At 38.9% G+C, this 17,500-nt stretch overlaps 1 protein-coding gene across 1 annotated transcript in view; it reads left to right on the forward strand.

The window, feature by feature from the left end:
- Window positions 1-17,500, forward strand: part of LOC113819013 (uncharacterized) — a gene marked incomplete in the record, with an annotated part of 215,493 nt that overhangs the window by 175,825 nt on the left and 22,168 nt on the right. Inside the window, 10 exon segments of the mRNA XM_070130326.1 lie at window positions 3,877-4,036; window positions 7,447-7,480; window positions 8,312-8,456; window positions 9,783-10,454; window positions 10,572-10,760; window positions 11,001-11,062; window positions 13,011-13,199; window positions 13,782-13,953; window positions 15,079-15,186; window positions 15,906-15,973. Of these exon segments, the coding sequence (XP_069986427.1) occupies window positions 3,877-4,036; window positions 7,447-7,480; window positions 8,312-8,456; window positions 9,783-10,454; window positions 10,572-10,760; window positions 11,001-11,062; window positions 13,011-13,199; window positions 13,782-13,953; window positions 15,079-15,186; window positions 15,906-15,973 (1,799 nt within the window).

Consider the following 17,500-nt stretch of genomic DNA (forward strand, 5'->3'; position numbering starts at 1 on the left):
TCCCTTTTCATAAACAACGCGACATGTTTCAATTAAGCGAAAGGTATACCCGAATATTTTAATATTTTAGCTTTTAACCTAAAAACTTAAACATTTCCATAAAGATTAAATCAGTCATGTACAAAAAACTGAACCGACAAAGCCAGTTCTACAAGAATTAAAAAATGATAAAAAAAAACAAGCTATTTATATTTTCATTTTTTTTAATAACTTGCTAAAGTTATTTTTTTCTTTGAGTTGCGTGGATTCGTTACGAAAAATGTATAAGCCTGTATATTTATGTTGATTTTTTCTTTTTTTCTACAAAAAATGGATAATTTTCTTTGTAAGAACATATGGAGAATCCTTTAATATCATTTCAACTTTTTTTTCTCCGTTGATATAATTGATTGCGAATAACGAAAATAACGTAACGGAAATAACTGCCACCCAACGAATTACCGACGAAATTCGAAATTTCAAAATTCCTCCGCGTTATTTAAAAACACTGGGCGAACATGGCGTCTGGTCGCGTGCCACAAACAGCTTTCTGAATGTCCTCTTTGCATTTGTTATCCGAGTAAAACGAACTTGAACCTTGAACTTTTGTTAGGCGCCGGTAGTTTGGAGAAGTTAGAAGTTTTGAATATTAATATGGACTGAGTGGGGCGCGAGAGAGAGTGGAGGGGAGGGGGAGGAAGAGGGAGGGAGGGAGGGAGGGAGGGGAGGGAGGGAGGGAGGAGGGAGGGGAGGGAGGGAGGGAGGGAGGGAGGGAGGGGGCAACCGGCATAAGGTAAAATAAAAGCAAAAACGGAGATTGAGTTTCATCACGAATAGAAACTGAATTGAAAAGATAGAATCAATTCGAGGATTCGTCTCTTAGATATATTTGGATAATAAAATTACGAAGTTGATGAATAGATAAGAAAAATGGTGAAGGGACAACGCATAAAAAGAATGAGACAAAGAAACACGCCATAGATGTTTGCAAAGTAAATCGAACTTTTTTTAAACCGAGTAAAGGGAGGAATATGATAAAATCATGAAGTAATAAAACCGACTCAGAAATGTTTTACAGTAGAAATGATAGATCTGATAAAAGTAAAAAGATATTTTATTAGCGTGTAAAACTCTTGTATTATCTCTTTCTCCCTCCCTCCCTCCCTCTCTCTCTCTCTCTCTCTCTCTCTCTCTCTCTCTCTCTCTCTCTCTCTCTCTCTCTCTCTCTCTCTCTCTCTCTCTCTCTCTCTCTCTCTCTCTCCCTCTCCCCCTCTCTCTCCCTCTCTCCCTCTTCCTCCCTCTCTCCCTTCCTCCCTCTCTCCCTCCCTCCCACTCTCTCCCTCTCCCTCTCCCTCTCCCTCTCCCTCTCTCCCTCCCTCCCTCCCACCCTCCCCCTTTCTCCTTCCCTCCCTCCCACCCTCTCTCTCTCTCTCTCTCTCTCTCTCTCTCTCTCTCTCTCTCTCTCTCTCTCTCTCTCTCCCTCTCCCTCTCCCTCTCCCTCCCTCCCTCCTTCCCTCCTTCCCTCCTTCCCTCCACCCCTCCCTCCCTCGCTCTCTCACTTTCTCTTACTCTCTCTTACTCTCTCTCTCTCTCTCTCTCTCTCTCTCCCTCTCTCTCTCTCTCTCTCTCTCTCACTCTCTCACTCTCTCTCTCTCTCTCTCTCTCTCTCTCTCTCCCTCTCTCTCCCTCTCTCTCCCTCTCTCTCTTCTCTTCTCTTCTCTTCTCTTCTCTTCTCTTCTCTTCTCTTCTCTTCTCTTCTCTTCTCTTCTCTTCTCTTCTCTTCTCTTCTCTTCTCTTCTCTTCTCTTCTCTTCTCTTCTCTTCTCTTCTCTTCTCTTCTCTCTTCGCTTCTCTTCTCTTCTCTTCTCTTCTCTTGTAAATGATACCCAAGAATATGAAAGTATTTTTCTCTCGATTAGGGAAAGATTTATAGGTTACTTTTTAGCTCCGTAAAAAATATTTATTTAACGCGTTTGGAGAAAGAAAATGAAAAATGGACAGAAAAGAAAAGAAAATCGTATCTTACAACTTATCTTCGTGTTGCAATAAACCATCTGATCAGTGACGAAATATGGAAAGCACAACACAGATGAAAAAGGGAATAAAGTATAACGGAAAATCATTATTGATGACACGACCCTCTGTGTGTGCTGTCTTTATATTTTTTCTTTCATCTTCCATACTTTTTTTTTTTTAGTTTTACTATCTATCGTCCTTTTATTTTTATTGCTATTCGTCTGTGGATTTTATCGATTTTCATCTGAATTACCTTTTTTTTGTTTATATAGGAACTGGATCTTCTTGAACAGATGGTGAGAATGTATGAACCGCAGTAAATAATTTCACGAACGAAAATAATTTCAGTAAATAATTTCACGTAAATAATTTCAGTAAATAATTTCACGTAAATAATTTCACGTAAATAATTTCACGTAAATAATTTCAGTAAATAATTTCACGTAAATAATTTCAGTAAATAATTTTACGTAAATAATTTCAGTAAATAATTTCACGTTTGTTATTTATTTTCCATAGATTTTTGGCCTAGTCGCTTCTATTTTCTAGAATAGATCAATGTGCAGTGGAAGATAAGAAGTCTGAAATGTTAAGAATTATTTTTTTATGCGTGTTATACATTCCATTTTTGCTCCGCCTTCGTGTCCTTCATAGTAAGACTTTTTAACAAAATTCTCCTTTATCATTTTTCTTTTTTACATATGTTCCATTTTTTCCTCCAAGGTTCATCATAATGACTCATAATTTTTATGCCTAAGTGCGTTGTATATATTTTTCAGATATCCTCTCTCTGTCTCTCTTTCTTTCCTTCTCTCTCCTTCTCCTTCTCTTTCTCTTTCTCTTTCTCTTTCTCTTTCTCTTTCTCTTTCTCTTTCTCTTTCTCTTTCTCTTTCTCTTTCTCTTTCTCTTTCTCTTTCTCTTTCTCTTTCTCTTTCTCTTTCTTTCTCTTTCTCTTTCTCTATCTCTATTTCTTTCTCTTTCTCTTTCTCTTTCTCTATCTCTATTATTCTTTCTCACTCTCTCTATCTCTCACTCTCTTTCTCTCTCTCTCTCTCTCTCTCTCTCTCTCTCTCTCTCTCTCTCTCTCTCTCTCTCTCCCTCTCCCTCTCTCCCTCCCTGCCTCCCTCTCTCTCTCTCTCTCTCTCTCTCTCTCTCTCTCTCTCTCTCTCTCTCTCTCTCTCTCTCTCTCTCTCTCTCTCTCTCTCTCTCTCTCTCTCTCTCTCTCTCCCTCCCTTCCTCCCTCCCTCCCTCCCTCCCTCCCTTCCTCCCCCCCCCTCTCTCTCTCTCTCTCTCTCTCTTTCTCTCTCTCTCTCTCTCTCTCTCTCTCTCTCTCTCTCTCTCTCTCTCTCTCTCTCTCTCTCTCTCTCTCTCTCTCTCTCTCTCTCTCTCTCTCTCTCTCTCTCTCTCTCTCTCTCTCTCTCTCTCTCTCTCTCTCTCTCTCTCTCTCTCCCTTCCTTCTCCCTCCCTCTCCCTTTCCTTCTCCCTCTCCCTCCTCACTCCCCCTTCCCCTCCCCCTCCCTCCCTCCCTCTCTCTCTCTCTCCTTTTTCATTCATTAATTTATTTAATTTTTATCATCATTTTTTTACTACGCATTAATCTCACCCTCCACCTTTTCCTCCCTCCGTCCTTCCCTCTCCCTCCCTCCCTCCCTCCCTCTCCCTCCCTCTCTCTCATTCCTTTTACATTAATTCATTTATTTTACCTTTATTATTCTTACTATCATTATTATTATTATTATTATTCATTATTATATATATATATATATATATATATATATATATATATATATATATATATATATATATATATATATATATATATATATATTTTACTACTACGCATCGAACTCAACCCCCCCCCTTTCCTCTCTCCCCCCCCTAGGCCTTAAAAGGTGAAAGATACAGGTTCAAGGTCGTCGTCGAGGAGTTGAAAGCCGCGTCCACAGCAGAGTACAACACAGCTCTCGTCGCCTTCATCAACTGTATCATCATCTCAACGCCACAGCTCAAGGATAGAATAAGAATAAGGAATGAATTTATAGGTTAGTGTGTGTGTGTTTTTTTTTTTTTTGGGGGGGGGGGGGTGTTGTTGGGTGGTTGGGTGGTGGTGTTTGAGTAAGATTTTGGAATGGGTTTATAGGTTAGTTCGTTTTTTATTTTTTATTTTATTTTTTTTTATTTTTGGTGATGTTTGTATAAGAATAAGGAATGAATTTATAGGTTAGTGTGTGTGTTTTTTTTTTTTTTTTTGGGGGGGGGTGTTGGGTGGTTGGTGGTGGTGTTTGAGTAAGATTTTGGAATGGGTTTATAGGTGATTTTTTTATGTTTGTATAAGAATAAGGAATGAATTTATAGGTTAGTGTTTTTTTTTTGTGTGTGTGTTGATGTTTGTATGAGAATAAGGAATGAATTTATAGGTTAGTGTGTGTTTTTTTTTTTTGGGGGGTGTTGGGTGGTTGGTGTTTGAGTAAGAATTTGGAATGGGTTTATAGGTTAGTTTTTTTTTGTGTGTGTTGATGTTTGTATAAGAATAAAGAATGGGTTTATAGGTTAGTTTGTTTTGTGTGCGAGTTGGTTCGTGGTGATGTTTGAATAAGAACTTAGAATGGGTTTATAGGTTATTTTTTGTGTTGTTTGGTGTTGAGGTTTGTATAAGAATAAGGAATGAATTTATAGTTTTGTTTGTGTGTTGGTTGGTGTTGATGTTTGAGTAAGAATAAGGAATGAATTTATAGGTTAGTGTTTTTTGTGTTGTTTGGGTAAGAATAGGGAATGGGTTTATAGGTTAGTTTTTTTTCTTTTTTGTTGTTGAGGTTTGTGTAAGAATAAGAAATGGATTTATAGTTTTGGTTGTGTTGTTTGAATAAGAATAAGGAATGGATTTATAGGTTAGTTCCTTTGTGTGGTTGTTTGTAAGAATATTCAATGGAGTGATAGGTTAGTTTTTTTGATGTTTGAATAAGAATAAGGAATGGATTTATATATATTTTTGTGTTCTTTGAATAAGAATAAGGAATGAATATATAGATTTTGTGTTTGAATAAGAATAAGGAATGGGTTTATAGGTTAGTTTGTTTTGTGTGCGAGTTGTTTGGTGTTGATGTTTGAGTAAGAATTTAGAATGGGTTTATAGGTTATTTTTTGTGTTGTTTGGTGTTGAGGTTTGTATAAGATTAAGAAATGAATTTATAGTTTTGTTTGTGTGTTGGTTGGTGTTGATGTTTGAGTAAGAATAAGGAATGAATTTATAGGTTAGTGTTTTTTGTGGTGTTTGGGTAAGAATAGGGAATGGGTTTATAGGTTAGCTTTTATTTCTTTTTTGGGGTTGAGGTGTGTGTAAGAATAAGAAATGGATTTATAGTTTTGTTTCTGTTGTTTGAGTAAGAATAAGGAATGGATTTATAGGTTAGTGTGTTTTTTTGTGTGTGTTGGTGTTGGGTGGTGTTTGAAGTAAGAATTTGGAATGGGCTTATAGGTTAGTTTTTTATTCTTCTTTTTTTTGGTGTTGATGTTTGTATAAGAATAAGGAATGAATTTATAGGTTAGTGTTTTTTTTTATGTGTGTGTGTTGGGTGGTGGTGGTGTTTGAGTAAGAATTTGGAATGGGTTTATAGGTTAGTTCTTTTGTGTGTTCTTTGTGAGAATATGCAATTGAGTGATAGGTAAGTTTTTTATGTTTAGATAAGAATAAGGAAAGAATTTATAGTTTTTTGTGTTGTTTGAATAAGAATAAGGAGTGGATTATAGGTTAGTGTTTTCTTTTTTTTGTGTGTGTGTTGGTTGGTTGGTTGGTGATGTTTTAAAAAGTAAGAATAAGGAATGGGTTTATAGTTTTGGTTGTGTTGTCTGGATAAGAATAAGGAATGGATATATAGGTTAGTTGTTTTGTGTGTGTGTTGGTGATGTTTGAGTAAGAATTAGAAATGGGTTTATAGTTTTTTTTTCTTTGTTTTTGGTGATGTTTGAGTAAGAATAAGGAATGAATTTATAGTTTTGTTTGTGTTGTTTGAATAAGAATAAGGAATGGATTTATAGGTTAGTGTTTTCTTTTTTTTTGTGTGTGTGTTGGTTGGTTGGTGATGTTTTAAAAAGTAAGAATAAGGAATGGGTTTATAGGTTAGTTCTTTTGTGTGTTGTTTGTAAGAATATTCAATGGAGTGATAGGTTAGTTTTTTTGGTGGTATTTGAGTAAGAATAAGGAATGAATTTATAGTTTTTTTTGTGTTGTTTGAATAAGAATAAGGAATGAATATATAGTTTTTGTGTTTGAATAAGAATAAAGAATGGGTTTATAGGTTAGTTTGTTTTGTGTGTGAGTTGGTTCGTGGTGATGTTTGAGTAAGAATAAGAAATGAATTTATAGTTTTGTTTGTGTTGTTTGAATAAGAATAAGGAGTGGATTTATAGGTTAGTTCTTTTGTGCGTTGTTTGAGTAAGAATAAGGAATGAAGTGATAGGATATTTTTTGTTTTGTTTTTTTTTGTTTGAATAAGAATAAGGAATGAATTTATATTTTTTGTGTTGTTTGAATAAGAATAAGAAATGGATTTATAGATTATTTTTTGTGTATGTTGTTTGGTGTTGATGTTTGTTTGTTTTTTTGGGTTGATTGTTTGGTTGTTTTTTGTTTGAATTTTGTTGATGTGTGGATTGATGAGATGGATGATCGTGATGGTTATTTTAATTAAATCGTTAGGAAATTGTGATGATGATAGATTAAGATGATGGAGATGTTGCTCAGAATCTTAATAATGAAGCTGCTTTTTTATGATTATTGCTATTATTGATAGTATTTTTTTAGATCCGCCCAATCTTCATTCAGCAGTCTGCTATCTAAGTATTTGACAAATCCTCTTTGATATCTGTTAATATATATAACAATATCGATTGCGAAGGATGTTGCACGTCTCACCCAACCAGTGATTTTTTTTTTCATTTTTATTATTATTATTATTATTTTTTCATTTTATTATTATTATTATTATTATTATTTTATTTTTTTTTTTATTTTTTTATTTTTTTTTTTTTTTGTGGCCTTTGGGTTTCAAAACGTCGGCGTGGCCTTGCGCGTTGCGTGCGGAGCGTACATGTGCCCCTTATGCAGCTCCCGAAGGCCAGACGGGGAGATTTCACCCAAACTTGAAGTAGTGATCTGAGAAGCATTTTTTTTTATTTTTTTTTATTTTTTTATTTATTTTTTATTTATTTATTTTTTTTTGAACTCGAAGTATCGTATTTTGCTGGATGGATTTTGATACCTTCTAGAATTAGTGATCTGAGAACCATTTTTTTTTTTGAACTCGAAGTATCGCATTTTGCTGGATGGATTTTGATACCTTTTAGAATTAGTGATCTGAGAATCATTTTTTTTTTTTTTTTTACTCGAAGTATCGTATTTTGCTGGATGGATTTTGATACTGTTTTATATATTATTTCTTTTTTTTATTTTCAGGTCTTAAGGTCCTTGATGTTATCAGTAAGCTCAGGTAAGTGTCTCCCTCTCCCTGTCTGTTATTTTGAAATAAAAGACATAAAGAACATAGACATAGCCTCATAACAAGCAGTGTTAGTGTTACTGTCACCAAAGAGAATCTTCAACAAGACAATTTAGAATAAATATATAAAGAACATAAATATATAATATAAATATAAATATATAACATAAATATAAATAAATATATAAAGAACATAAATAAGATATAAAGAACATGGACATAGTCTTACAACAAGCAGTGTTAGTGTTACTGTCACCAAAGAGAATCTTCACCAAGACAATTTAGAATGAAAATACACACATCAGTACTAGAGAGAGTATACAGACCACACTTGCCCCGCCTCAAAACACAGAAGTCCCATTTCATTCCACCATTATCATTACTAAATAAATTACAAAAAAATGTCTACCTAACTCCACGAGATAAAGTTGTCTACCTAACTCCACGAGATAAAAATTAAAAAGATCTCTTATACGAGATAAAGTTTAAAAAGATCTCTTACACGAGATAAAGTTTAAAAAGATCTCTTACACGAGATAAAGTTTAAAAAGATCTCTCATACGAGATAGTTTAAAAAGATCTCTCATACGAGATAAAGTTTAAAAAGATCTCTTACACGAGATAAAGTTTAAAAAGATGTCTCATTCGAGATAAAGTTTAAAAAGATCTCTTACACGAGATAAAGTTTAAAAAGATGTCTCATTCGAGATAAAGTTTAAAAAGATCTCTTATACGCGATAAAGTTTAAAAAGATCTCTTGTACGAGACAAAGTTTAAAAATCTCTCTCATACGTATTCGTCTCTTCCCCCCCCCCCCTCCAGACAAGATGCGGTCAACGATTCGGATCTGGCGGTGCAGCTGGACGTCTTCGATGAACAGAGGGACACGGACGAGGCCCAGATCTCCGGACCCGACGGCGTGGACCTCAGCTCCCACGTGGACGTCTTCTACGCCATCCTCAGACAGGTCGGTAGGGGGTTCTGGAGGAGGAGGTGGAAGCCCTTATTCGGTCTTGGGGGGGTTGGAGGCGGGTGTGTGGATGAGGTTTGTACGTGTGGGTGGAGGGATGGGTTGTGTGTGGGTGTTGAGGGTGGATGAGTGTAGGAGTGTAGGAGTGTATGTGTGTATGTGTGTGTGTGTGTGTGTGTGTGTGTGTGTGTGTGTGTGTGTGTGTGTGTGTGTGTGTGTTTCTTCTGACTGTTTGAGAAACGTTTGTGATGTGGATTTGTATTTGCTGTTGTGTAAGAAACGTTTGTGATGTATCTCTGTGTTTGTTATTTACTATTGTGTAAAAAACGTTTGTACTGTGGATTTGTATTTGCGATTATGTAAGAAACGTCAGTGATGTATCTGTGTTTACTACAGTGTAAAAAAAAAAAAAACGTTTGTGATGTGGATTTGTATTTGCTATTGTGTAAAAAATTGTGGTGTGGATTTTTTGCATCGCTTGTGTGAGGGTAACGTAGTTAGGAGCACGTTTGTCATTTGTGATAAAAAAGATTTTATGTTAATTTTGGGTTCGTAAACGTTTGTTATGAGGAAACTATATTTAGTGTTTAATGCTTTGTATGTCCTTGAAACGTTTATAATGATTCTGATAAATTGTTTTTGTGAGCAATATGAAGGAAGTGTTATGAAATCAGTCTTGATAAAGTTGCCTTTAACTTTAAACATCTTTGTGATTTGAGAAATATATATCGACTCAAAACTTTGATCCCAATAGAATAACATTATAGTCACCGGCGAATAGGTAAAAAAAATTGATTAATAAGAGTTACTAGTGCGTGAGGGCCTCTGTGGTGAGGCGTAGGAGAGTAAAGCGTAATAATTCTTCCTCGAAGACATAAAAAATATAACCTGTAGTAGCATGCTCTCAGTGGGCCACCCACGCTGTATGTTGGAGGAGGGGGGGGGAGGGCGAAGGAAGGGGGAAGCGGATGGGAGTGAGTGTTGGAAGAGGGAGGGAGAGAGGGAGGGAGGGGGAGAGAGAGAGAGAGAGAGAGAGAGAGAGAGAGAGAGAGAGAGAGAGAGAGAGAGAGAGAGAGAGAGAGAGAGAGAGAGAGAGAGAGAGAGAGAGTCTGTCTGTCTGTCTGTCTGTGTCATGTGCGCGTGTCTGTACACATACAAATACATTGTGTTGGTGCATTTGTCTTATCTTCCTGGCGTGCCGTTTTCCAAAGACGACGCCTGACGTCGGGAAGACGGAGAGGCAGCCGTCAGTTACATGTATGGTGAATAACCCCCCCCCCATCCCCCCTGCCACGGTAGTAACCCCGAGCCTCGTTCCCAAAGGTGGTGGAGACGCCGCAGGAGATCCCCTTCCTGAGCGTCCTGCAGCACCTCCTGCGGATCGACCCCAAGGAGCCCATCAGCGACGTCATCTGGGACACGGCGGAGAAGCTGCTGCACCGCGCCACGCTCCTGGAGGACGCCCGCGACTCGGCGCGGCTGCTGCGGGCGCCGTCGCACAAGTCGCTCACCAAGCTCAAGGTGGGCGACGCGTCCCGCTGCCTGTGCTCGTGCCACCGCGACGACCCCAAGTCGCGCAAGCAGTCGCTCAACCTCAGCCTCAACTCCGGCCACCAGTCGCTGTCCACGCTCACGTCCCCCGTGTCGGACCCGCCGCCCCCGCCGCCCCCGCCGCCGCCTCTGCCCGGAGGAGCTCCCCCGCCTCCGCCGCCCCCGCTGCCGCCGGGATCGGGTCCTCCCCCTCCGCCGCCTCCTCCTGGAAGCGGCCCTCCTCCCCCGCCACCCCCGCCCGGTGGAGGCCCGCCCATGCCCCCTCCTCCCCCGCCCCCCGGGATGGGTCCTCCACCGCCACCCGGCCCCCCGCCTCCCCCAGGAGTCCGCCCCCTGCACCGGCCTGACCCCGCCGCCGAAAAGATCCGCCTGCCGCAGATGGAGACGCCGAAGCCGCGCTCCAAGATGAAGACCTTCAACTGGAACAAAATCCCCGACAACAAGGTAGGCCTCGACCGCCGCCGCTTTGCACTGATTCGCATTGGCTCTTTGCACTTCATATACGCATTCACTCTAGCCTTAGAAACGCCCTGAGCCGGCCTCTCCCTTCCGCCTCCACAGATCGTAGGCAAGAACAACATATGGGCGATGTTGGCCCGCCAGCACCAGGACTCCCCGACGACGGCCCTCGACTGGGACGAGATGGAAGGTCTCTTCTGCCAGCAGACCGCGTCCACGCCCTTGTCTCCTGCCAAGACCGCGAAGGACACGAAGGACGAGACCGAGAAGAAGAAGAAGGAGCCGACGGAGGTGAGTCGGGTCGTCGGGTCGGGCCTTGTGTTCGGTATTCGGATAAAACTAATATTCGAATAACTTTAACCAATTATGGTAATCAGAAGCATATATACAAGTATTTATTTTGCAGCATTCTCGTCCTTCGGTTAGATTCTTCAAACGCCTTTTGCTATGCACAAGTAACACTTAATCCGAAATAGAGCAAAGTGGTTGTTTGTGCCGAAGTTTCAATCAACTTGTTTACTTATTTTCCAGATCAATCTTCTCGACGGAAAACGCTCCCTCAACGTCAACATTTTCCTCAAACAATTCAGGGTGTAAGTATTACTCCTTTTTTTTTTACATAGTTTTAGTTTTAGTTTTAGTTTTTTACATAGTTAGTTTTTACATAGTTAGTTTTAGTTTTAGTTTTAGTTTTAGTTTTACTTTTACTTTTACTTTTAGTTTTTTACATAGTTTTTACATAGTTAGTTTTAGTTTTAGTTTTAGTTTTAGTTTTTTACATAGTTAGATTTTACATAGTTTTAGTTTTAGTTTTAGTTTTTTGCATAGTTAGTTTTTACATAGTTAGTTTTAGTTTTAGTTTTAGTTTTAGTTTTAGTTTTAGTTTTAGTTTTTTACATAGTTTTAGTTTTAGTTTTTTACATAGTTAGTTTTTACATAGTTTTAGTTTTAGTTTTAGTTTTAGTTTTAGTTTTAGTTTTTTACATAGTTTTAGTTTTAGTTTTTTACATAGTTAGTTTTTACATAGTTTTAGTTTTAGTTTTAGTTTTAGTTTTTTACATAGTTAGTTTTTACATAGTTTTAGTTTTAGTTTTAGTTATTAATTATGATTAATTACGATTTATGATCACTGATGCAGTAATTTTTATCATGGTCGTGCCTCATGATTGTTTATGTGATTATGTGTCATATGTTACTTAATTGCACTGATTAATGGTGATCAATACACCGATTATTTGCAATGCGTTTGATTTATATTTCCTGAACTATCACTTAATTGCGCCTCAGCTCATTGAGTATTCATTCTTTAAAGTGCGTAGATATACGTAATATTTTCTCAAATTGTTAACGATAATGATGATGATGATTATAAAAAAAATCATTTTTGTTTTAGGAATGTTTGCCTCACGGAGATATATATATATATATATATATATATATATATATATATATATATATATATATATATATATATATAGATAGATATATAATATATATATAATATATATATATATATATATATATATATATATATATATATATATATATATATATATATATATATATATAAAAGTGTATAATCTTTTGTTTCTTTATTTTCCTACACACAAGCACAAATACACATAGTCAAAGGTTTAACATACATACAAACAATCGCAACCATGCTCATACAGACACACACACACACCACACATGTACACATACAATCACACACACACACACACACACACACACACACACACACACACACACACACACACACACACACACACACACACACACACACACACACACACACACATATCTTAGTAAATAAACGTAATACTTTACGAATAGCATGTAAAAACAAAAAAATCATCTTACACACGACGAATGCAAAATCCCTGTCTTTCACCCACACTCAAGACCTCTTCACAGCTTCTTTCCATCTTGGTTTCTCTTCCAATAGAAACTATACAACGTCTTCGAAGAAACCAGCACGACAGCTGTGCATGAAATATATATTTTTTGGGTTTACTTAGGTAGAAATTTTACATAGGTTTTTGTATTGTTGTGATTGTATATTTGGACGAGAACCATGTGAATAATTAGATAAAGATTTATGTAAAGGAATTGTTTATCTTGCTGCAACAGATCCTTCGATTGTCTCTTTGTGTCTTTTTGTCTTTGTCTTTTTGTTTATATATCTAGTATCTCTCTCTCTCTCTCTTTCTCTCTCTCTTTCTCTCTCTCTCTCTCTCTCTCTCTCTCTCTCTCTCTCTCTCTCTCTCTCTCTCTCTCTCTCTCTCTCTCTCTCTCTCTCTCTCTCCTCTCCCTCTCCCTCTCCCTCTCCCTCTGTTTCCACCATTACCACCGAAAAATCCCCCATCTATTCTCGCATCTATTACCCATCTCCCTCTCTGACCCCTTCTCCCCCACTCCCTTGTCACCCCTGCTCTCTCACCCCCTTCTCCCCTCTCTCTCAACCCCTTTCTCACCCCCTTGTCTCCCCCTCTCCCCCTCTCTCTCAACCCCCTCTCACCCCCCTTCTCCCCCCTCCAGCTCCAACGAAGAGATCATGGAGATGATACGAGCGGGCGAGCACAGCGACATCGGCGCCGAGAAGCTGCGAGGCCTCCTGAAGATCCTGCCGGAGCCTGACGAGATGGAGATGCTGAGGAACTTCGACGGCGACCGGACGAAGCTGGCCAACGCGGAGAAGTTCCTGCTCATGCTCATGGAGGTCCCGCAGTGAGTTGGCCGGAGGGGGCTTTGGGGTTGGGGGGGAGGGGTAGGGTTGGGGGAGGGGTTGGGAGGAGGGGGATGGGGGTTTGGGTGGTGGGTGGGAGGGGTTTGGGGAGGGTTTGGGTGGAGGGGTTTGGGTGGGTTGGGGTGGTTGGGGGAGGGGTTTGGGGGTTGGGGGTTGGGTGGGTTAGGGGGTTTGGGTGGGGGCATGGAGGGGATGGTTCCTTGGGTGTGTTTTTTTGTACATTTTACTTTCTTTTCTTGTTTGTTTGTGTGTGTTTGTTTGCGTGTTTGTTTATTTGTGTGCATGTGCGTGCGTGCGTGTTTACGTGCGTTCATGCGTGTGTACTTGCGTGCGTGCGTGCGTGTGTACTTGCGTGCGTGCGTGTGTACGTGCGTGCGTGCGTACGTGCGTGCGTGCGTGTGTACATGCGTGCGTGCGTGTGTACGTGCGTGCGTGCGTGCGTGTGTACGTGCGTTCGTGCGTGTGTGCGTGTTCACGTGCGTGCCTGCCTGCCTACCTGTGCGCGTGCGTGCGTCCCGTCCGCGCGAGTGTGCCGCTGGAAGCTGACCCTCGCCCCGCCTCAGGTACAAGCTGCGGATCGAGGCCATGCTCTTGAAGGAGGAGTTCGAGTCCACGATGGAGCAGATCGAGCCGTCCATCAACGCCGTCATCTACGCCGGCCGCGACCTCACCACCAACCCGCACCTTCAGGAGGTCCTCTACATGGTCCTCGTCGCCGGGAATTTCCTCAACAGTGTAAGTGGCTCGAGTTTGGTCGCAATATTTATTTTTATTTTTTTTTATTTTTTTTTTTTTTTGGTACGGAACTTGTAATGTGTCAAGTTTGCATTTTTTATTTATTTATTTATTTTTTGGTACGTAACTTGTAATGTGTCAAGTTTCCATTTTTTTTGTACGTAACTTTGTAATGTGTCAAGTTTGCATTTTTTTTTTTTACGTAACTTGTAATGTGTCAAGTTTGCATTAAAAAAAATGTAATTAACTTGTAATGTGTCAAGTTTGCATTTTTTTTTTTTTTGTAATTTTGTAATGTGTCAACTTTGCAATTTTATTTACGTTACTTGCAATGTTTTATACTTTTTAGTGTGATTCTTTGATGATTTTCTATATATGGATTAGACTTTTGCTCGGTCATATGTGCTTATATTTACGTAATTTTGGAGGTTGTTATATGCAGTGAGGTTTGGGATTTGTGTGTTGTTGTGGGGAGTGTTTATCTGTTTGTAGAACTGTTGTATGTTGTATCTTAGTGTGTGAAAGTATTTAAGATTATTTACTGGGCAAAAAAAATATGCATGTTGGCTTTTGGAAGCGACTTTGGACTGTCAATTCTATTCTTTCTCAAAGGTAATAAAACCGACAGTCCATCCACCTTTTTTTAAAAGAGATACACCCCCATCAATCACCCCCCCCAAAAAAAAAAAAAAAAAAAGGGAATACGAGAGATAGAGAGAGAGAGAGAGAGAGAGAGAGAGAGAGAGAGAGAGAGAGAGAGAGAGAGAGAGAGAGAGAGAGAGAGAGAGAGAGAGAGAGAGAGAGAGAGATTGAGACGAGAGAGACGAGAGATTGAGAGAGAGAGAGAGAGAGAGAGAGAGAGAGAGAGAGAGAGAGAGAGAGAGAGAGAGTGAGAGAGAGAGACCCTCATCAAACACCCCCCCCCCCCCATAAGAAAGAGAGAGAGAGAGAGAGAGAGAGAAAAGAAAAATAGAAAAAAAGGCGCCATTATAATTTTTCCTCCTCACTATGCTTCGACCTTTACCAACTGCACCCATTCCTAGCTTCAATTTTTTTGTTGTTGGCTTTTATTTTTACCGCGCCTTATATGGGCGTTGACCTGACCTTTTCGGCGCGTTTCCTCAGGGTGGGTATGCGGGCAACGCCGCGGGCATGAAGCTGTCATCGCTGCAGAAGCTGACAGACATCCGTGCCAACAAGCCTGGCATGACACTCCTCCATTACGTCGCACAGGTCAGTCTGCCAAAGGATTTTTTAAATGTTTTTTTTGTATTGTTAAGGTATTTTGATAAGTTTTTTTTAATGTTTTTGTTTTGTTTTGTTTATATAGTTCCTTTTCTTCCCTCATTCTGTTCTGCATTTTGCGCTACTTTAGTTTGTCATTTAGGTTTCCTCTTTCTGGATTTTATCTTTTAAAATGTATTATTTTTAAGCATTTTTCCCTCTCTCTTGTGTGTGTATTTTTCCGATTGAAATTCCGGTTTCTTCTTGTTTCCTTCTCTGTTTATTTATCACTCGCCAATAAAACGAATTTTGTGAATAAACTAGAATGTCGATTTTCTATTAATTAAAGACTGAATTTTTAGTCAATTCTTAAACTTGTATGAATTAAAAAAAACAAAAAAACTTTACCTCCTTATGCTTATTTTAGTTTCTTCAACAAAGAATTTAACAAGTTACTCAGTTTTCTCTTTCGAGTAATCTATCTTGTTTACAAAGAAACAGACATTTTTCCTTTTATTTGATTTAATCCCTAATTATGTTGATAGTTTTGAATTATTCATCATTTGGATATGAATATTAAACACTCATTTTCTGTATTCGTTGATAATTGATAAAGTTATTGTTTTACCCGTTTGTTTTAGTTTTGAATTAATTTGTCTCGTCTGTTGCCATTTAATTTTTTTCACGTTTTCTTTCCGCCTTCCAACGCCATCTGTTGGCCGAATCAGCAAGCGGAGCGAAGAAATCCCGATCTGCTCAAGTTCCCGGATGAGTTATGTTTGGATGAAGCTACAAAGTAAGTATTGTTTTTTTTTTTTTCAAAGATTTATTCATTTGGGTGTATATTTTTTGGGGGAATTTGTGTGTGATTTGTTTTTGAATGATTATCCAAAGGAATTGTTTTAAGGTTAGTAGTTAGCAGGATTGCTTTGTTTAAAGGTTAGGTTGTGAACCTGTTCTTGTTTTTACACTTGGTGAATTTTAAGTCTGTTTGTCACATAAAATACCCACACACACACGCGCGCGCGCACACACACACACACACACACACACACACACACACACACACACACACACACACACACACACACACACACACACACACACACACACACACACACACACAAATATAAATTTAGTACGCTTGTTTCTTGCTACTTTGTGTGTGTGTGTGTGTGTGTGTGTGTGTGTGTGTGTGTGTGTGTGTGTGTGTGAGAGAGAGAGAGAGAGAGAGTGTGAGTAAGATAACGAAAAAGGAAAAGAAAAGGTAAGATGAATAAGCGAAGAGGAATGAAACCAGAAACAGAAGATTAAGAAGCAACCGGAGATAAATTCGAACAGAAACCAAAGGAAACAAAGGATAATCTAATACCTAAGACAAAGTGGATCAAAAAGTAAAGGAGAAGAAATATAAAGCAGTGATTACACAAAAAACGAAAGAGAAGTAGAAGAAAATAGTAGAATAAAAGGAAAAACCGTCTTAAAATAAAGAAATAAAGAAGGGGTGACCAACAGCATAACATAAAACCGGTGTGTTCCGCCGACCCCCCCCCCCACCCCCACCCCCTGAGCTCCATGGAATGTCCGAGAAGGTTATCGAGATGCTTAGGGTTGCAAATGGTGTAAGTATTGGCGATTAGGTCTGTAAAGAACCGCTGTTACCCTTTTTTGGTGTTTCATTTAACATTCTTTCGTGTTGGATTTTATGGCTTTCTTCCTCAGTTAATTAGGAATCGGGGGGGAGAGGGAGAGGGAGGGGGAGGGAGAAGAGAGGGAGAAGGGAGATGGAGGTAGAGAGGGAGGCAAATAGATAGCGATAGACAATCATAACATGATACACTCTTTGATATAAATGTTAATTAAGAAATAACATGATACTCTGATATAAATGTTAATTAAGAAATAACAGGAACTGCAACACGAGATTTCCGCAAGGCAATAGACGACTAATGAACTTCTCAAGGTAAAAATTGCAAAGTTTAAGAAAAGGGTGAAACAATTCCTCGAGGTTGAGTATAACAGGATAAATTGAATAGATAAGGAATAACATGATTAAGCAGAATGACATTGAATTTGAAAGTTGACGAAACGTGGAGATATACGTGAGCAAATGAGTTTAAGAAAGTCATAGAAAAAATATAATTGGTCGATTCTTTTAGATCGTGTATGATAGCGATTGTGCGAGGTGGCCGTATACGGAATAGTAACCCTGATAAAAAGAGAAACAAAAACGTTGTGTACGATTTTTTTGTTTTTTTTTGGCCTCGTTGTCTGTCCTTAAAACGAATGAAAACGCGCGCACTTGAGTATCGTTTCTCTTATA

The sequence above is a fragment of the Penaeus vannamei genome, chromosome 15, assembly GCF_042767895.1.
Source record: "Penaeus vannamei isolate JL-2024 chromosome 15, ASM4276789v1, whole genome shotgun sequence".
Classification (NCBI taxonomy): Eukaryota; Metazoa; Arthropoda; class Malacostraca; order Decapoda; family Penaeidae; genus Penaeus; species Penaeus vannamei.